Source organism: Bos indicus, chromosome 4 (genome assembly GCF_029378745.1).
Source record: "Bos indicus isolate NIAB-ARS_2022 breed Sahiwal x Tharparkar chromosome 4, NIAB-ARS_B.indTharparkar_mat_pri_1.0, whole genome shotgun sequence".
NCBI lineage: Eukaryota > Metazoa > Chordata > Mammalia > Artiodactyla > Bovidae > Bos > Bos indicus.
Window position 1 is genome coordinate 93211598 of NC_091763.1, and position 20834 is coordinate 93232431.

The window sequence follows — 20834 nt, forward strand, 5'->3', positions numbered from 1 at the left end:
GTCCATGGAGTAGCAAAGAGTTGGACATGACTGTGCGACTTTCACTTTCACTAAGGGCCCAAGGGGCCATGGAGTGTTAGAGTCAAGGGTCCCCCGAGCCACACAGGTGCAGTAAGTACATACCTGGGCACCTGGGGCAGCATTGGCTGGGTCCCCTCTGAGGCCTGGCACAGGTTGTGGGAGGGCAGTTGACCAAGGAGCACGTCACGGTCCCATCCTGGGAGCAGGTGAGAGGGCAATGGCGGTGGGTCCTGGGAGGGGCTGAGCCGGGCAGCAGCAAGCCTGGGGAGCTACCTCGCAGTGGCAGGTGTGGCAAGGGTCTGCGTCTGTGAAGTTCTGCCCGTTGGCATACACTTGGCCATGGTAAGTGCAATTCTCACAGCTGGGGCAGCAGGCACCTGGGCAGGGCAGGTGGGTCAGAGCCCTACACATCAAGGTGAACTGGTCAAGGCACAGGGGAGAAAGCTAGCTCGGGGCAGGGCACTCACCCGGGGGCTGGGTGGGGTGCTGGCAGGGGGCTGGGGAGCAGAGCAAAGTCCCACACACAGGTACCCCAGCTTGACAGGAGCAGGTCGTGCAGGGCTGGCCATCAGGCTCCCACTGGACACCCTCAGCAAACTCCTCTCCATCAAGCACGCAGACTACAGTGGTGTGAGGCAGGGAATGGGTGTCACCATGGCAACCCAGGCACCTCCATCCATCCCTGTCCTTCCCAGACTACCCAGAACCCTTCCCAGGACCCTAGCTTCACCATCCCCACAGCAGCCTCTGAACCCACTCTGGAATGGCTGGTGGACTTAAGGATGTGCCCCCACTCCCTTACTGTGAAGAAACACTCCTGGCTGCTGTGAGCAGCACCCTTTCATGGTTGTTCCCTGCCCCGTCCCCCAATACACACACCTGAGCAGGGCTCGGGGCCAGAGTCAGGCAGGGTGCAGGGCATGCCTGGGCACTCACGCTCCTCGCAGGAGACTTCACCAGCCTAGGAGGGAGGCTGGGTGAGAGGCCCTCAGGGGACAAGACGGAACTGGGATGTGAGACAGCAGGACTGCCTACCTGGCAGGAGCAGTGGGCACAGCGGCCACTCTCTTGGAGCTGGAAGGTCTCCTGGTTCTGATACTTGTGTCCCTGGTACTCACAGCCTGGACAGGAGGACACAGGGGCAGGGGGACAGGGCTGGGGGCTGATGGGGAAGCCTCACCACACCTGAGGCCTCCACCACCCCTCCATCCTGATAAGGACAGTCACACATGTCCTCCAGGAAGCCCTGCCTGCCAGCCTCCACCAGCCCCCAGGTACCCAGCATGCCATGAGGTGAGGAGAGAACTCATCCCTCACCCTTGGTGACAGAGCTTAGGTTGGTTCAAGGGGGCTTCTGTAGGTTCGGTAGAGGCAACCACCCCCACCCCCAGACCCAGAGCCTCTCCTGGGGCAGTGGCTAGCCCTCCCCCTGGTGACTGGAGCCCTCACTCACTGTCACAGACAGGGCAGCACTCCCCCGGGGTCCTGCCTGGGTGTCTGCAGGGTGTGGGTGGGCAGGGTGGAGGCTCACACTGGACACTCCCATTCTGCCAACAAGGCCTGGTCAGCATGTGAGAGGCAGGCCCAGACGCCAACCCCTCCCTACCGGGCAGCCACACTCACGACACAACGGCAGCGCGAGCAGGGGTCCCCAGAGCCCACGGGCTCCCCGCTGCGGTAGTCCCGCCCATTTAGGAAACAGCCTGTTGGGAAGACGGTGCCTGAGACCCTCCTCAGGGCCGTGTGCCAGTCAATGTCCTGATCTTCTCAGGAGGCCTGTGATAGGCTGTCCATCCGCTTTCCGATCCCCCGACCACCTGCTGACTCACCATCACATACCGGGCAGCAGGTGCCCGGGAGGGGCCGGGCAGGGTATGGGCACAGACTGGCACATTCCCGCTGGCGGCACCGGATGTGGCCTTCCTGTGGGGGACAGAGGAAGGGGCTATCAGAGCGCAGCCAGGTAGCAAGATAGCCTTCGAGTCCTAGCTATCCATTAACTAGATGTTGTTATGAGCAAATTGTGTCCCCCTTCATATTCTTATGTTGCAGTCCTAACCCCATCAGAATGTGACCTTATTTGGAAATAGAGTCGTAGCAGATGTAGTCACATAAGATGAGGTGAGACTGGAAGGGGGTGGTCTCTGATCCAACGACTGGTGTTCTTTTAAAAAGGGGAAATTTGGACACAGACACACACAGGGAGAGCAGCATGTGGAGACAAAGGCAGAAGCCACAGGGTGCCAAGGATTGCCATCCAGCTGCCAGAGCTGGAGAGGGGCCTGGAACAGTCTCCCTGACAGTTCTCAGTCAGAACCAACCCTGCCAGCACCTCGATCTTGGACTTCTGCCTCCAGAACCATGAGAGGACCAATCTCTGTTGTTTAAGCTACTCTTTGTGGCACTTTGTTACTGCAGCCCTAAAAACAAATACAGATGTATAACCTGGCATGTCACCTAAAGTTCTCTGTGACTCAGTTTACTCATCTGGAAAAAAAAGAGAATGATCCTATTTGCAGGAATAGAAATGCAGACGTAGAGAATGGACTATGGCACGAGGGAAGGAGGTAGGGGAGGGGAGGAGCTGGGAGAGTAGCGCTGAGATATATGCACTACCATGTGTAAATAGCTAGCTGATGGGAAGCTGCTGCGATAGCACAGGGAGCTCAGCTCGGCCACCTAGAGGGGTGGGAGAGAGGCTCAAGAGGGAGGTAACATGTGTATACGCATAACTGATTCTAGTCTAGTCAAGGCTATGGTTTTTCCAGTGGTCATGTATGGATGTGAGAATTGGACCATAAAGACAGTTGAGCCCTGAAGAATGAATGCTTTTGAACTGTGGTGTTGGAGAAGACTCTTGAGAGTCTCTTGGACTGCAAGGAGATCCAACCAGTCCATCCTAAAGGAAATCAGTCCTGAATATTCATTGGAAGGACTGACGCTGAAGCTGAAACTCCAATACTTTGGCCACCTGATGGGAAGAACTGGCTCATTGGAAAAGACGCTAATGCTGGGAAAGATTGAAGGCAGGAGGAGAAGGGGATGACAGAGGATGAGATTTTGGATGGCATGACCAGCTTGATGGACATGAGTTTGAGTAAGCTCCAGGAGTTGGTGATGGACAGGGAAGCCTGGCATGCTTCAGTCCATGGGGTTGCAAAGAGTTGGACACGACTGACTGACTGAACTGATAGCTGATTCACTTTGTTGTACTGCAGAAACCAACAGAACATTGTAAAGCAATTAAACTCCAATAAAGAACTTTTAAAATAATGAAATAAAAAAAATTTTAAGGAGACAATAATAGTGCTATCCTCACAGCCTTGTATGGGCATAAGATAAGTATGTGGTGTGGCATCCCTCTCCAGAAGCTGACACTTAACAAACACACAGCTGCTACAACTCCCCACGGTCTTTCCCAGACAGACCCAGTCCCTGGAGTTCACACCTATACCTGGCTCGCTACCTCCAGCCCCATGAGTGTCTCTCACAGGTGGGGTGGGCATGTGGGGTGTCCATGTGAACAGGGCGGGGAAGCACATGGTAACAAAGGGGTGGGTGCACCATGGCCTTCGCAGTGGAGTCCTTCGTCCTTGCTGAGCTGCCAGGAAGCTCTGTGGCTCTGGCTTCAGCCCTCTGAATCATAGCCTTACTTGGCGTGCACCCTGCCTGGACGTGAGGCCTTCGTGTCTCTGCCTTTCTCCCCCAGGCTTTGCCCTGACTCTTCCCTATATCTGGTGTCTTAGTCTATTCAGGCTTCTGTAGTAAAAATCCTGTAGTCTGGGTGGCTTATAAACAACAAAAATTTCTCACTGTGTGGGAGGCCAGGGAGTTCAAAATAAAGGTGTTAGGAGTTTCGATGTCTGGTGAGAGGCCTGTTCCTGCTTCAAGCATGAGTGCCTGCTAAGTCGCTTCAGTTATGTACAACTCTTAGAGATGCTTTGCACTGTAGCTTGTCAGGCTCCTCTGTCCATGGGCTTCTCCAGGCAAGAATACTGGAATGGATTGCCATGCCCTCCTCCAGGGGATATTCCCAGTCCTGCTTCATAGATGGCTGTCTTCTTGCTTGCATCCCCCACATGGTGAAAGGGGCAAGAGAGCTCTCTGGGGTCTTTTTTTATTTTTGGCTGTACTTGCTGTGCTCTGTGGCACACACAATCTTAGTTCCCCAACCAGGGATCAAACCTGTGCCCCGTGCAGTGGAAGTACAGAGTCTTAACCACAGGACCACAGGGAAATCCCTCTGGGGTCTTTTTTTTAATATATATAAATAAAGGCACTAATCCCGTTCATTACTTTGCCAACAAAAGTCCATCTAGTCAAGCTATGGTTTTTCCAGTAGTCATGTATGAATGTGAGAGTTGGACTATAAAAAAAGGCTGAGTGCCGAAGAATTGATGTTTGTGAACTGTGGTGTTGGAGAAGACTCTCAAGAGTCCCTTGGACTGCAAGGAGATCAAACCAGTCCATCCTAAAGGAAATCAGTCCTGAATATTCATTGGAAGGACTGATGCTGAAGCTGAAGTTACAGTACTTTGGCCATCCGATGAGCCAACTCTTTAGAAAAGACCTTGATGTTGGGAAAGATTGAAGACAGGAGAAGAAGGGAATGACAGAGGACAAAATGGTTGGATGGCATTATCGACTCGATGGACATGAGTTAGAGCAAGCTCTGGGAGATGGTGATGGACAGGGAAGCCTGGTGTGCTGCGGTCCATGGGGTCAAAAAGAGTTAGACCCCATGGATCGAGCAACTGAACAACAACAAAATCCCAATCATGAGGGCTCTACCCTCTAGAAGTAATTACCGCCCAAAGGCCCCACCTCCTAATACCATCATGTAGGGGTTAAAATTTCAACATATGAATTTGAGGGGGGCACAAAGACATTCAGTCTATAGCACCTGGAGTGTCCCCCCATTCCTCCCTGCCCAAATCTTACTCACTCATTCAGACCTAAGTAAACACCACCCCACCCCGAAGTTTTTCTAGATCTGTGCTGCCCAATAGAAATAGAACACAAACCACATATGTCATTTAAAGTTCCCTGGTAGTCAAAATTCAAAAAGAAAAAGAATCAGATGGAACTAAATGTTAACATTATATTCCACTCAAACCAATGTATCCAAGAAGTTATTTCAACATGTAATCAACATGAAGTGTTAATGAGACATTTTATGCATCTTTCTCTCGTAATTCGTCTTTGAAATCCAGTGCATAGTCTACCCTTAAAGCCCATCTCAAACAGGACGGTCACATTTTGAGGGCTCAGTGTCCACACGGAGTGGCTCCTGCTCAGACAGCAGGGCTCTGGACATCTCAGATCAACTGTATTTCTCCGTCCCTGGAGTTTGTGCCCCCGTCACATCCTGTCTGCCCAGCCTCACTCCTCCTGTAACCTGAAGCGCCTTGTTTGGGTTCACAAACATGCTGCCCACCTACTGTGCTTGGAACTGGACATACGGGCACGACCCCTTCCCCAGCCTCACAGCCTCCAGAATTGGGTCTCTTCCATCTCTGTCCCCTCACAGTGCCTTTTGGGATGTGTTCAGTGGAGTGAAGGAATGAATCTGGGTGACCCGGGGTCGGGTAGTGGTGGGGACAGCCCCAGAGCAGCATGGGGACTCACCAGGCACTGGCAGATCCAGCAGGGGTCCCCAGGGGTGGTCCACTCTTGGCCATGCTCCCAGTGAGAACCATTTTCTGTGCAGCCTTGAGCTGGGGGAGACAGGCAGAGAAGAAGCCTGGTGGAAATTTCAGCCAGACCCTCCCTCCTCCACATGCCCTCTGAGGGTCCTCCTCAGACCCTAAACCCCACCAGATCCTGCCTCTGCCTGGACCCCTTGTCCCAGCTTCCCAGCACCCCAGGCAGGGTCAAGCCCAAGCTCCTCAGCCTGATTTTCTAGGTCTTCGAGGGCCAGCATGGCCACGCCCACCTGTCTCTGCCCTGCCCCCCACCTCTCAGTGTAAGCCACGCCCACCAGCCTGCGCCTTCCCAACCAACACACACCCACCTCACATGGAGTGTCAGTCCCAAACGGCCCTCTCTTCCTGGCATGCCCTCTGCCCTTCACCTAGCGAACTGCTCTTTAGCCTTGAGGTTCAGTCCGGACCCACCACCCCCAGGACGCCCTCCCTTCCGTGCCCAGGTTGGACGAGGTCTCCACTAGGTCTCCTTCCTCTGAGTTTCTATAGTATCTGCGTGGAATTTAATCCCGCCTTTGCCAGTCCTAGTTTGTGACTCAGTGTCGCCCTCTAGTGGTCTGCCTCGAGGGTCCACGGGTGTCTTTGCACAAAGCAGGTAATTGTCAATGTTTATCGAGGTATATACAGTATCATTATCCCCCTCTTACAGATGGGGAACTGAGGCACGGAGTAACTCTCTCAGAGGCACACAAGCGCTAAGTGACAAGGGTAGAACTTGGAGCAGGTGTGGTCAGGCGCGGCTCCCCCGCTGACGAAACCCCCAGGTCAGGGGTCTGTAGAGTAAGCTCTGGGTTGATGAAACAGCCTAACAGCCCCACCTGGAGCTCCACCAGGGAAGGGGCAGGGGCTCTCACCTTGGCAGGTCGGGCAGCAGTGCCCAGGCCTCAGGACTGGCTTGGGGCAGGGGATGGGCGGGCACTTCGTGGGCACGCAGCGAACCAGGCTCCTCTGTAACACACCCACAGCTGTGCTGCCTCCAGCTCTGGCTCCCAGAGAGAGCAGGCTGGGCCACAGGGCGGGGATGGAGGGAGGATCTCTCTGGCACCAGGCCTCAGGAGGTATGTGAGGGGCTGAAAGTGTGGCAGGTGCGGCCCAGAGCAGGCGCGGGTATCCCAGGAGGAGCAGGGCCCGGGCAAAGGTGCGGGGGACTCACCAGGCAGGAGCACTGGAGACAAGGGTTGGAGCTGGACCAGAAGTTGGCCCCTTCCTCGTAAAGCTGCCCCTCATACTCACAGCCTGGGGAAGATTGCCAGAAAGACAAGCTAGTCAGTAGAGAGCAAGGTGGCTGGTCATCACCCAGGGGAAGGCATGACCCCAGGTAGGTATGGAACCCTCTGGGGCTGAGGCCAGGGTGAGGGGGTAGGCAAGACAAGGGCAGGTCACCTGGCCGGCAGACGGGGCAGCACTCCCCAGGTGGGGTGTAGCTCTCCAGGCAGTTGAGCTCTGAGCATGAGGGCCCCTGGCACCGCACTGTCCCTGCCTGCAGAACAGACACTGAGCCCTCCTGCCTTCTCCACTGCCCAAGCCGAGTGGAGGCCTAGACAACTCCAGGGCTCAGTGCCAGGGTGGCAGCAGCAGCCCTGCCTGGCCCCAGGTCAGGCTTAGCACTGCCAGGCCTGGGGTATGCCGGACAGCAGGGATGTAGCTGGTAGTTGGGGCCAGGCTCTGATTCCCTTACCTGGCAGGTGCAGATAACACAGCGCTCCAATTGCCACGTTTCCCCATCCCTGTAGCCTCCAGGGCAGCCTGCAAAACCAGGGCCAGGCCCCAAGTAAGGGACCCAGCGAATTGGGGCAAAAGACAAGGACGCGACATCAAAGGGGCACTGTTTGGGTGAGAATCAGATTTGTATATTTACTACAACATCTCAGCAGATGGCAGTATAGTGTCTGACTCTAATATCAGTAGGCCCATCATTTTACAACACATGCAAGCAGTGAGGGAAGAGTGACTTTTTAAAAATTTCACCAAAGACATCATCAGTTCAGTTCAGTTCAGTCGCTCAGTCATGTCCGACTCTTTGCGACCCCATGGACTGCAGCACGCCAGGCCTCCCTGTCCTTCACCAACTCCCAGAGCTTGCTCAAACTCATGTCCATTGATGATGCCATCCAACCATCTCGTCCTCTGTCGTTCGCTTCTCCTCCTGCCTTCAATCTTTCCCAGCATCAGGGTCTTTTCAAATGAGTCAGCTCTTTAAGACATCATATGGGCTAGCAATGGCCCTGAGGCACCATTTATCTTACAAGCTGTGTGCGGGCGCATGCGAGCACGTGTGTGTGTGTGTGTGTGTGTGTGTCCCTTTTCACTGAGATCTAATGACTCCAAAGACATTACTCCTCATCTCATCTTGGCCAAGACTTTCAGGCTACATTGCCAGACCTCAACCAGTGCCTGGACCCCTGTCCCACCTTTCAAACTACCAGCTGCTATTCTTCCTGCAGTATGGTTGCCAGATTAAAATATAGAACACTCACTTAAATGTGAATTTCAGATGAACAACACAAAATTTTTTAGTATAAGTACACCCCAAATATTGCACAGGACATACTTAAAAATATGTGCTATTTATCTAAAATTCAAATATAACGGGGCATCCTGTTTTTATTTGCTGAAGCTGGAAACCTTATCTTCCTAACTATGAGCTAGTAACACTTCCCAGCAGTCACTGCCTCCACTTCCGCCCAGCTCTCTTCATGTCACTGGCCCATGGCCTTCCTAGTCTCCTAAAGCTCGGAGTCCACTGTTCTATGGCATACAACCATGTTCCTTAGAAACAACCTTTCTTCTGTAGCCTACTGTCATCTCTGGCTCCATGCCCAGACCACTGAGCATGTAATAACCCCCTACCTGGTCTTCCTACATCTAGCCCATACCAGATGAATATTCCAAAAATGCCTCTTGGAACATGCCACACTCCAGCTCTGCAGCCTTCAATGGCTCCCATTGTCCACAGAAGAATGTCCAAACTGCAAGGCTTATAGCAGCCTGTTCCCACTGGCCTTCCCAGGCTGATTTGCTGTGACACACGTCTCCGCATTCTGGTGTGCAGAGGACCCTCCTTCTGTGGAAACCCCACTCTTCCTTGAAGACCCAACTTGGATGACGCGTTGTCCATAGAGCCCTCCCTGCCCTCTCCTCTGGCAACTGGCCACTTACTACCTTTCTCTGCTTCCTCTTAATCTGTTCACTAGCTCTTAAATCTTGTATTACACTAGCTATGTAAATTCATCTTCTCACTAGATTAGAAGCTCCTGGAGGGAAGGAAGAAGATCATGTCAAGCCTTTGGCTCAGTCCCAGGCCAGAGGCAGCATTTGCTGACTTGCACTTCACTTCCAAACTCCCTAAACCGGAGCAAGCAGGCGGGCACCCTCTGGGCACATAGCAGGAGGCAGGCCAGGCTTGGGGGCCCTGGAACCAGTGTGGGAAGTGCGGCTGAGGCAGACAGGAAGCTGAGCGGGCTCACAGTGTGGGCAGCATGCTCCTGGCTCTTGGCAGGGTCCTCTCCGGCATGGCTTCTGGGTGCAAGTTACAGCTCCTTCCTGTGGGGAAGCAGGTGATGGAACTCTGGAGGGTGGTCCTTCAGAACTGAAACCTCCCCCCAGGCTGGGACCCACCGGAGGAGCAAGAGGCTGAGCGGGCTCAGAGTCTGCAGGCTGCCCTTGGCCCAAGGGCAGAAAAGGGACATCCTTCCCCCACCCCCATCATCTCCTGCCACTCTCAACCCTCGGAAACCAGCGCTTTCAAGAGCCAGCCACATCTCCAGAGTAGGGAGATCCTGGGAAGGGAATAGAGGGCTTCCTATGGAGGGGTGAATAAGGGAAGGCTGGAGGAAGGTGGAGCCAAGCGAGGGAGAAGAGGCAGGTAGATAACAGGGACAGACGCATGAGTGGGGGACACTGAGGGTGCACAGGTGAGGAGTGGGTACAGGAGGATAAGAACCCCTCTGTGTGTGTTGCGGGGGTTGAGCTCCAGAAAGCACAACAATTCAGAATCAACTGAAGGCTGCCAGAGGCAAGGCTTGGAGGGATGGCAGGTAGAACGCCCCACTTCTAAACATTCTGCACACCAGCTGCAGCAACAGGCAGCTGAGGTGAGGGGGACAGGGGTGGGGTATCCCAGGGGCCCGTGAGAACTTACCAGGCAGCGGCAGATGGTGCAGGCATCTGGGGTGAAGGTCTCCCCATTGCCATAGGCCTGACCATTGTGGCTGCAGCCTAGGGAGGACACGGTGCTGTCACTCGGGGCCATCTCCAGGCCCCAGGGTGGTGCCCGCGGGCAGGCAGATGGCACTCACCGTGGCAGCGGGCCAGGCCGGGCTTGGGGACACAGTTTGCAGCCCCGTCCTGGCAGACACAGGCTGTGCAGGCGTCGGGCTCCCAGCGAGCCCCCTCGGGCCAGGCCCGGCCCAACCCCCAGCACTGGGGGGAAGCTGGGTGGCACTCACAGGACTCCAGCTGCGTCACCCTGCCCTGCAAGTCCTTGTTCTGGGGAAGAGGTGGGGGTGGGAGGCACTGGTTCAGCCTCCCCCACCGTTTCCCACAGCGTATGAAAGCCAGGGCAGGATGAGAAGGAAACTTGATGGAGCAGAGGTGGGCCCACCTCCGGGCAGCATCCCCTCAGACAGCGCCAGTTCTCACGGCCTGGGGTCTGGACGGGCTCCCAGAGGAGCATGGGCCCCCAGTCCTCTTCTTTAGACAAAAGGGGACCCAGTCCCCATTACCCAACAGTTAAAGACCTTAATCCATCCAAAATTTTCCCTGACAATGTCTTATATGAAGTAGGCACTCCATAATGTCCACCAAGTACATGAAAGAAAATGAAAATCTGGTTGACAGATACCTGGAGGTCCTTCTCGTGTAAGAAAGAACCAATGTTAACTGTTCAGATAAGAGCCTTTCTATGTGCATTTAAAACAAAACTCTGTTTCAGGGTCCCACAAGCTCCCCTTCCCTCCTTTCTTCCCACTACGCCAGGCCTGCCCTGCCCCTTGCACACCCAACCACTTTCAATGGTACCTGTTCTCTGAGCTCCGTGACCTCTGCCTCCAGCCTTTCCAGCTGCTCCTCCAGGGGGCGCCACCATTCCTCGGGGACCCCAGCAGGGGCTGAGGAGTGGGCTGGCCCCTCTGACTGGTAGTCCTGGATGTCAGCAAGGCCAAGGGGCTCCCTGGAGATGGCCCCACCTGAAGGCACAAGAATCCAGGGAGGGCCTATGGGTGAGGGGCTAGCAAGGCTTCCTGGGTTTGTCTTCCCAATATCAGTCCTATATCCCACCCTTGTCCACCTGCCAAACCCACCGTCCTGGGAAGGAAAAATGGTCTGTGAGGGGCTGGAAAGCATTGGAGGAGGAGGAGGGTGCCCCGAGTGGACAAAAGTGACCCAGACCAGTTTTCCCAAGTAAAGCTATGACAAACCTAGACAGCATATTAAAAACAAAGGCATCACTTCGCTAAAAAAAAAAAAAGTCTGTATAGCCAAAGTTATGGTTTTTCCAGTAGCTGCGTAAGGATGTGAGAGCTGGACCATAAAGAAGGCTGAGCACCGAAGAATTCATGTTTTTGAAATGTGAGGCTGGGAAAACTCTTGAGAGTCCCTTGGACAGCAAAGAGATCAAACCAGTCAATCCTAAAGGAAATCAACCCTGAATATTCACTGGAAAGACTCATGCTAAAGCTGAAGCTCCAATAATTTGGCTACCTGATGAGAAGAGCTGACTCATTGGGAAAGACACTGATGCTGGGAAAGATTGAAGGCAAAAGGAGAAGAGGGTGGCAGAGCGTGAGATGGTTGGATGGCATCACCGACTCAATGGACATGAGTTTGAGCAAACTCCGGGAGATGGTGAAGGGCAGGGAAGCCTGGTATGCTGCAGTCCATGGGGTATCAAAGAGTCAGACACAACTTACTGACTGAACGACAGTAACAAGAACCTCAGGCAGGTATAAGCCCCAGGGAGCCCAGCTCACTGGGAGCCTGGGGGAGGATACAGACCAGGTTTCCCTGTAGTCTGTTCTGACTCTGCAGGGGTCCCCAGCCACGGGGGACGTGCCAGGGTCATCCAGCCTCATTCAGACCAGGGTCTTTGCCAGGGACAGCCTGGGGAACTGACATGTCATGCTGGGAGGGCCCACAAGTCAACACAGTCAGCAGGAGAGGGAGACAGACCAGTGAAAGATGGGCCTGCTTTCAGGGACCTGGGGTCTGTGAGCAAACCCCGCCTCCATCTGCTTGGCTTTATCTTCAGAAAGGACACCGCTTCTGGGCGCAGCAATGGGCAACTCTCCCCCCTGCTGTCACACCCAAGCCTTGCCACTCTTTTCCAGGCCTATGGCAGAGGGGCTTGGCAACCCACACTGGGCAGGGTGTGCTCCAGAAAGCAGGATGTGGCTGCATTTCTTAAAGGGTTTGGGGAAAGTGCTGGCAGGGCCCCTACTAGCTTTCAAGGCTCCATCAGAATGAAGACAGCCTGTCCTGGGTTCTAGATGACACTGGGTCCTGGGAGAGGCTGGGGAAGGCCACTTTTGCCTCACTTTGATCTCTATTCCACAATCAGGAAAATAAAGACCATGCAGATGGGGATCGTCTGATTCCAGGCTTGGTTCCCAAACATCATCCCTCCTCTGGGTGAGGTGGGCAGGGCAGCAGAGGGTCTGGAGCAGGAGGCGGGTGAGGAGGAGAAAGGGGAGGAGGGAAAGGGAAGAGTTCTTCCTCAGAGGCATCTCATTAGTGAGGCTGGCCTGGGTGGCTGAAAGAGCTTTTGGTGAACGTTAGTCCAAGGAAGCAAGGGCACAATGTCGCTCACTCCCCAGCCGCCTGACTGCCTCCACCAAAGTGGGTTGGAGAGTCTAGTCCAAAACCTATATTGTCTTCTTTTGTCCAAATCTGCTTTGTCCTGGGTTCCTTGGCTTGGTTAACGCCACCTTTGTGGTGCATGCTAAGTTGCTTTGGTCGTGCCTGACTTTGCGACCCTGTGGATTGTAGCCCACCAGGTTCCTCTGTCCATGGGATTCTCCAGGCAAGAACACTGGAGTAGGTTGCCATTTCCTCCTCCAGGAGATCTTCCTGACCCAGGGATAGAACCTGCATCTCTTAGGTCTCCTGCATTGGCAGGTAGGTTTTTTACCACTAGCGCCACCTGGGAAGCTCGATGCCACCCCCACCTACCTAGAAATCTGGGGCTCAGCTGCCCTCTTGGTACCCCTCCCAAACCCCATCAGTCTCTGGTCTCAGCCGGTTATCCCCTCACCCCATCTCCCCAGCTCTGCTCCTCTCCCCTCTCATCTCCACTCTGGAGGCTGAAATCTCCTTGCCTCCAGCTGCTCCTCTTCTCTTGGCACAGTTGCTTTAAATCCCACATCTGAAGGTGCCCAGCAGCAAATCCAAATGTGACCTTTCCCAAGTGCCCATTATCTTTTCAGCCCACTCTCCTACCCCCCAACAAACCTTGGGCAGGGTGTCATCACTTGGAATGGCTCTCTGTCCTGGTGTGGTATCTAGCTCCCTTCCCGGCCCCATGAAGGGTGGCCAAGGGTGGTCCCAGTATCTTATACCCTTCACCTCAGCTCTACACCCCATGTCCCATGATTCCTCCTTTCAGGCCACTGCCTGCCTGCTTAAGCAAACACAGTCAGGGGGTCAGGAGAAGCTGGGGTCCTGTGGGACCCTCAGGGAAGATCCAGCCAGTCCTTTTCCTGGAGAGATCTGCAGAGAAGAGCTCCTGGTTGTTGTGCAAAGCCTGATTCCTCCCCATGGAACTGTCCTCAGCTCCCCTCCCTTCCCCGCGCTGCCCCCCCCGCCCGACACAATCCATGCACTGACCCCTCTACTCCTGCCGGTCCTGGAGGAAAGCCAGACACAGACACTCAAAGCCAGTTCCCATGGCGGACCTTCTTTTTTTTCCCCCTCTGTTCTCAGGACAAATAATTAACTTCAGACTCCCAGATTCCAGGGCAGCCTCTCCCCCACCACTGCCTGCAAGAATTCCTCCCGAGGCCAGAGCAGGAAGCCCCCTCCTGCCCCAGGACCCCAGAACCTCATGTCATAGTCTCTGTGCCGCCGGCACCACGCTGGCTCCTCCAACGATGGGGAGGACTCAGGCTGGCCGGAGAGGCGAACACACTGCAAGGCAGGGCCCCGGGAGGCAGCCCCCCTCCCAGCCCAGCTGTTCCCTCAGACTGGGCTGAGCAAGAGGTAAGGTCCCACCTGGCTGTCCCCAAACCCTTAGCACCCCAACTTACCTCGGCTGGTCCCCGGGGCCAGTGTCCGGCTTGCGAGCTGCAGAATGAGGGACAGCAGGACGGCCACGGCCCTGGCCATGCTCTCCCCGCCTTGCTGACTGTAGTCTTGGCTCAGCAGGCACAGGGAGGGGGGGTGGGGACACACCAGGCCGCCTCCCACCCAGCCTTTGTTCAGGGAGGGCTTCTGGTGTCTGTCATCCAGGCCTGTGGTGCCTGCCTGCCTGATGGCACCTCCATCCTGACCCCAGCCCCGGCTCAGAGGTGCAGGAGAGTGCCTGGGGGGCCGGAAGCTGGAAGCAAGTGGGGGTGACTTCTCTTGCATAGGGTCCAGGAGCCACTCCTTAAAAAAAAACCCACAAATTCATCACTCTCAGGCTCTGGGACCGCTGGTCTCCCTGACCCTTGGGTCACTCTGCCACCCTGGGGTTCCCTTCTTCACCTGTGTATAGGAGAAGCAAACTGAGCTGGGTTCAAATCCCAGCTCAGCCAATTCCACGTGCCCGTAGGCCTCTAACTTCGTGCCTCAGTTTCCCTATTTGTAAACTGGTCATAATATCTACTTTATAGACTTGCAGTGAGGACTAAGAGAGACTATGGAGATAAGGAATTTAGGGTAGGGTAGTGGCTGGCACAGACTAAGTGCTCGGTAAACAACTGAAAACAAGTGGTGATGCTCCAGGTCTCCAAAGTCAAGGACTCCTCGTTTCCTCCTCCTCCTCTCTTCACCTCTGCATTTCTTTCCTGGACTCTACCCGCCATCCCCATCTACCCTGATAGCCCCAGGTTGGGCCCCAAATGCCAAGACTTTCCTTCCCCAGCCCATTTCCAGATCTTGGGCTCAGGCCTGGCCTGGGGAGGGGGGGCGTTGTGAGTCCAGGCAGGGGGCCGGGCTAGGCCCTGGGCTCCGCAGGGGGAGGGGGCCAAAGGGAGGAAGTGAGAGACACTGGTCACGTGGACCACAAGCCTGGGAAACTCCTCGGTGCAGCTGGGAAGCAGGGGAGGTGGGGATGGGCCCCAGCTCACAGGCCCAGGGACATGGAGGGTGGAGCCACGAATCCCGCCATAGCAGTCTTTGCCCCCCCACCCCCTGCCCCAGCCACAAAAGCCAGAAAACCAGAGCTCTCCACCCTCGCCCAGGACAGGGCTAAAGGTCCCTCTAGCCCACTCGCCAAGCTCCATAAGGGAAAGGTGTGTCTCACCCCCGCCCAACCCCCCCACCCCAAGTGTGGACCCCTGAAAGGTCCCCAGCAGTTGGCAGCAGGGGGCAGGGAGGGCAGCTATGGGCCAGTTCTGAGACCTGGCTTGGCTAAGCCTGGAGCCAGGCTCCTGGGAGCAGAAGAGCACCAGGGCCAGCTGGATGGAAGAGGAACAAGGAAGTGGCAGCTGTGCTCCCACCAGGTTTAAGGAAAGTGATGTCTGTCAGAAGCAGGGCCCCGGGAGGCTGCGTGGAGGAGAGGCTAAGAGCAGACTCCAGGTCAGTCTAGAGTCTGATGCTCTCTGCTGTGACCTCAGGCAAGTCGTTTAACTTTCAGTGGCTACTTTTTCTTCTCTGTGGCTCTAATGGCACCCACCTCATCGGTGTGTGAGGGTTAGCAAATTAACGGCTGGAAAGAGGACTCAGCACAGGGCCTGGCACACAGGCATTAGGTCTTATCGCTTCTCCCCTGGGATGTCGGTCACCCCATCATTCCCGCTTTACAGGTGAGGAGTCTGAGAAGTCAGGTTAGCTGCGAAGTCAGCTGAGAAGTCAGGTAAGTCACCCTGGAAGTAAACCACGGAGCCTGGATTCAATGCCAGGCCCTTGGGGCCCCAGGACTCATACTCCATATCACCACCAGGAGCCCAAGCACCCGCCCTGGCCACCCCAGCTCCCAGCTGCTTCCTGCTCTGGCCAGCCCCCCACACCCTTGCCCTCCTACCGTGCCCACTCCAGCCCCTCCATCCCCTGTCAGAGTACCTGAGTATCGCTGGAGAACATCCCCACCCTTGGGTGACTAGATTCCCTTCAAATTCATATCTACAAACTTCAATGGACATGCAACAGCGTCAGGAATTCTATTACAGTTCCCTGGTAAGGGGATTCCCTGGTGGTCCAGTGGTTAGGACTCCATGCTTCCATTACAGGGAGCCCAGGTTTGATCCCTGGTTGGGGAACAAAGATCCAACATGCTGTGCAATGAGGCCAAAAAAAAAAAAAAAAATCCCTGGTAAATCCAATCTCCTGTTCCCAGAGAGGAGCATTTCATACCCTTGCCTTCCTTCCTAAATGTTTCAGTGGCCCCACCCTTATCCACTATATGATTTTGGCAAGTTATCAAACCTTTCTCAGCCTCAGGTCCCTCCCCTGTGAAGTAGAGGTAATGATAGTACCTCCCTCGTGATTCTTATAAGGGCTGTCTTAGCCTGGGTTCCCTGAAAGCAGAGCCTGAGACAAAGGCTTACATGTGGGTTTATTTTGGAATATGATCCCAGGGAGCAGGAATGAAGGGTGGGAAGGATGGAAAGCTGATACAAGACCGCCTTGTGGAGGAGCTGATCACTGTGTTGGGCATCTGTGTGTCCAATCCCACAGGTCCATCTGTGTGAAAGCAGCTCAGCTGGAAAGAGGAAACACTTTTCCCCTGAGCTAGCCTCACAGGGCACTCGCTGCTCCCAGTCAGGTGTGAACAAGTGTTCAAGTGGGCTCCTGAGGTGTCCAGCGCCGTGCAACAGGGAAGTTCCAAAGCAAGATGGGAGCAATTGACAGCTGGGGCCTGAGGCAAGATGCTGCCAGGATGCGTGTTTGCAGAGTTGTGTGCTTTGGAGAATGGATTAAGGTGCAGGTGAGTTGGAGAAGACTCTTGAAAGTCTCTTGGACTGCAATGAGATCCAAACAGTCCATCCTAAAGGAAATCAGTCCTGAATATTCATTGGAAGGACTGATGCTGAAGCTGAAACTCCAATACTTTGGCCCCCTGATGAGAAGAGCTGACTCCTTGGAAAAGACCCTGATGCTGGGAAAGATTGAAGGCAGGAGGAGAAGGGGACGACAGAGGATGAGATGGTTGGATGGCATCACTAACTCAATGGACATGAGTTTGAGTAAACTCTGGGAGTTGGTGATGGATAGGGAAGCCTGGCATGCTGCAGTCCATGGGGTCACAAAGAGTCGGACATGACTGAGCGACTGAACTGAACTGAAATAATTTGCAGAAGAGGTGTCAATGAGACAATGCCTGTAGAAGTCTTTCTATGGTACTTGGCACGTGTTAAGCACCCAAAACATATTATTATTTTTATCGACATCATTGTCATCTCCTGCTGAAGCCCAACCTGAAAAGCTAGTATTAGCTTTCTTTGTCTCCCACCGAAGGTACAGAAACTTCTGGAAAAGTCACTCTATGAAATAAAAACCCAGGAAAGGGTGTTGTTTGGGAGAGGCAGTTGAGTTTCAACCATGACTGATCACAGCCTCTTGGTGCCAGGTATTGAGCCAGATACAGGAATATAGGGATGAACAAATCAGGAACAGCAATGGGCAGAATGCCCTGGGCCAGGCCGAGGGATGTGGGACGTGGCCCCTGGCAGAGGGAGGGGCACGAACACACGACCCTAGGTGCACGCAAATGTCAGGCTTGGAATAAAGGGCTCATATTTCTCCGCTCAGCTAGTGGAACCAGATGCCACCATCCTCACCAAAAACCAATGCTTTCTTGTTTTCTTTAGCCAGGAACTTTCTGGCTAGAGAAACAAGGAATAACTCTGGCCCAGGCTTAAGTCCTTACTCAACAGGGTGTCCCCAGGTCTGTGACTCAGCAGGGCTTGTAGGCACAGTAGCGTGTGTAGCTCAATATGGCAGCAGAAGGGCTCCGGGTCTAGAGTCAGTGAGTCCTGAGTTCAAATCCTGCTCCACCACTTACTGTCTGTGCTGAGTGATCTACCTCTTCCATTCATCCTCCCCCTCCACGCCTTACAGACTGCTTCACCTTGGCTTTCATGCCCTCTGTCTTCCTGTTGGGTGAGCCAAAGAGAGGCACAGGCAGGACCTGCGGGCAGGAGAGGAGAGTGGTTGGGGTATTTCTTCCTGGCTTCCTGCTCACCACACTATTCCTGCCCCTTATCTGCTCAGCCCAGAGGGTGGCAGTGGATCCCTGCTAACAAGTTCCTGGCCCTCAGCATCCCTGGTGATTCTCTTAACCATGTCTGCAGATCTGTAAATGGTCCCTTATTAAACTTCTCTTTAGCTAACCCCTTTGGAGGGGAATTCTCTTTTCTCCTGGGCCTTTAGCTTGTATGCTAACCTTACCACATATACTCTACCTCCCTAAGCCAAAATCTTTCATCTGTAATGCAATACGTGCATACGAGTGCTCAGTTGTGTCTGACTCTTTGCAACCCCGTGGACTATAGCCTGCCAGCCTCCGCTGTCCTTGGAATTCTCCAGGCAAGGATACTGGAGTGGCTATTTTCTACTCCAGGGGATGTTCTGGACCTAGGGATCGCACCCACGTCTCTTGCATCTCCTGCGTTGGCAGGCAGATTCTTACCGCTGAGCCACCTGGGAAGCCCCTCCATCTGTAAAAGGAAGTAATAACCACTGCTGTAGGTTGGGAGAGTCCAATGAGGCAATGTACATGTGATGTGTGCCTGACACGTGTGTGGCGCCTGGTACGCAAAAGAACCCAACATAAGTTACTTTCTGTTCCTCCCCTCCTTCTGGTTGTACTGAAAAGAGCAGCAGGTTGATTTTCCTCTGGATTTTGTGGCTGGAAGCAAGAGGTTGCTATAAGGAGTGAGGGAGATAGGGATAAGGAAATTGTTAAATTTTGTACTTAATGCCTTTCAAGTCCGGGGCTTCCCCGGTGGCTTGGTAGTAAAGAATCCACCTGCTAATGCAGGAGACTCAGGTTTGATCCCTGGCTCGGAAAGATCCCCTGGAGAAGGAAATGGCAACCCACTCCAGTATTCTTGCCTGGGAAATCCCATGGACAAAGGAGCTTGGTGGGCTACAGTCTAGGGAGTCGCAAAAGAGTTGGACACGACTTATCGACTTAACGACAGCAACCTTTCAAACCACGCCAGTTTAACAAATGAAGTAAGCCCACAATGTCATAAAGGCAAGTGCATCATGACACCTGCTTCAGCCCTTCCTTGCTTATCACTCCCCCCAACGTGACCAATGGTAACAAGGTCTGTTGTTCCACACCCATCCCCTGGCCCACACGACCACATGCAAGCCTGTGAGCATCACATGGTTTCGTTTGGGTGTGGTGCTTGGGAAAAGGCCGTGCAGGATCCCATCTCTCCCCCACCCAGTCTGCCCCTGCAAGTCACCCACTCACCCCTGAAGCTCCTTTCTTGGTGGTTCCTGTCTCCACCTCCCTATTTACCCAGGACCCTCTCTCCCCACTCACAACATCATGTTCACCCCAGGCAAAGGTTACCCTGACTGAGCGCTGTTTATCACAGATCTGATTCTAATTCCACAGCTGTATCCCACAGCTGGCCACTCCTCTGCCTGATTCAGAATAACTAGGCTGCCAGCCCCTTCCAGAAAGGACTTCTTCTGCCCCTTAAAATGCCTGCAGGTGTCCATCCCACTGTATTCCAGGGATCATGCCAAATCGCAGCATGCCTACTCAAGTACCAATGTCAGCCCCCATACTTGACCGTCACTGCTCACAGGTTAATAGCAGAGTTGGAACTCAGTACTTCCTTTGTTGGATGGAACCTGCTGGGATTTTAGGAGTGTGTCTGTTTTTCTGCTACTGTTTTTTGGTAAAGAGAGACCAGTGCAGTCAGATTGCCTATCTGAACCTTGCCACAGAGCCAGCACCTGGAGCTGGGTAGTACTGGCAGAATATTTCCAGGCACCACACAGGGACCTCGAAGCCACGAGTTTCTCCAGCCTGGAGGGGAGCTTGCCAATCAGCCTTGGGCTGATTGGGGAAACTGGGACTTCCCCAATCTCTTTTTTGACTTTCTTTTTCACAAATAATGACCCGTGGGGACATCATTAGGGCATGAAGAAGCTGAGAGGGTGGGGCAAAGAGGAGAGGAAATATGTGTGGCTTCCTGCCTGCAATTTCCTCTTCTTCCCACCCATTTCTCTTCTTCCAATGCCTCATAGTCCTGCTCTCAAGATCCCATAAAACCTCCTCTGCTGGTTCTGGGCAGCACAGTCCAATAGAACTTTCTGTGACAACGGAAATGTTCTATATCTGTCCCGTCCAATACAAGAGCCCCACGAGGCTCCTGGCTAGTGCAATTGAGGATCTAAATTTTTAGCTTTATTTAACTCTAACTCATTTTAATACAAATAGCTTTGTGTAGCTAGTGGCTACATAGCACATATTCAGACTGTAAGGCAACCTTGTGCAAATTAGTGAAAAGGAGAGCTTAACAAGACAGCCTACTCCCTTCCATGGGCTGGAAAGTTTTATAATAGGTTCGCAATGGCAGAGATGGGAATGAGGCCTCCTCAAGCTGTGCAGCACACAGCCCCACGTGGCTGCCATGGCTCCAGGTCCTGTCCCCGAATGGCAGTGTAAAGAAATGTGACTGAATGGTTGCCTCTTGACTTCCTTTGCAGGTAGGAAAGAAGCTGCCCATGCAGACCTTCCCATGAAGGCTGGCCAGAAGAGAGAATCTTGCAGGAGTTTGGGCCAAGACTTGCCAGGGGCCTCTGGACAAAGGCCCTGACCTCACTCAGCACCATAGCTCCACTCCATAGTTTTGACACAAGCAAGATCTTAGGCTGAGGGAGGGGAAATAGCAGCTGTCCACTCCAGGTCATATGAAGAGAGGGGGTCAGAGGGTGAGGGGATGGAGGCCAGTGGGTCAAAACCACAGCTGGGGCCATCTTGAGGCCCCAGATGTCTTGGCATCC

At 54.0% G+C, this 20834-nt stretch overlaps 1 protein-coding gene across 26 annotated transcripts in view; it reads right to left on the bottom strand.

The window, feature by feature from the left end:
* KCP (kielin cysteine rich BMP regulator) overlaps positions 1 to 20834 on the bottom strand; it is a 46562-nt gene that overhangs the window by 15289 nt on the left and 10439 nt on the right. For 21 of the 26 annotated variants that reach the window (XR_011566303.1, XR_011566302.1, XR_011566304.1 and 18 more), the window contains exons 2-21: positions 16409 to 17991; positions 15538 to 15727; positions 13967 to 14306; positions 10746 to 10912; positions 10025 to 10214; positions 9868 to 9944; positions 9194 to 9269; positions 7405 to 7472; positions 7110 to 7206; positions 6880 to 6962; positions 6581 to 6674; positions 5650 to 5738; positions 1851 to 1944; positions 1645 to 1724; positions 1475 to 1568; positions 1057 to 1142; positions 901 to 982; positions 489 to 641; positions 295 to 398; positions 124 to 217 (exon numbers count right to left, since the gene is read on the bottom strand). Coding sequence is in view for 18 of the 26 variants with exons in the window: in XM_070788123.1 (XP_070644224.1) it covers positions 124 to 217; positions 295 to 398; positions 489 to 641; positions 901 to 982; positions 1057 to 1142; positions 1475 to 1568; positions 1645 to 1724; positions 1851 to 1944; positions 5650 to 5738; positions 6581 to 6674; positions 6880 to 6962; positions 7110 to 7206; positions 7405 to 7472; positions 9194 to 9269; positions 9868 to 9944; positions 10025 to 10214; positions 10746 to 10912; positions 13967 to 14288 (2050 nt within the window). In the remaining 8 variants the exon portion in view is untranslated. Of the gene's footprint in view, positions 1 to 123; positions 218 to 294; positions 399 to 488; positions 642 to 900; positions 983 to 1056; positions 1143 to 1474; positions 1569 to 1644; positions 1725 to 1850; positions 1945 to 5649; positions 5739 to 6580; positions 6675 to 6879; positions 6963 to 7109; positions 7207 to 7404; positions 7473 to 9193; positions 9270 to 9867; positions 9945 to 10024; positions 10215 to 10745; positions 10913 to 13966; positions 14307 to 15537; positions 15728 to 16408; positions 17992 to 20834 lie in introns of those variants that run through there. The other 5 variants (XM_070788121.1, XM_070788120.1, XM_070788122.1 and 2 more) reach the window with 5 other exon arrangements.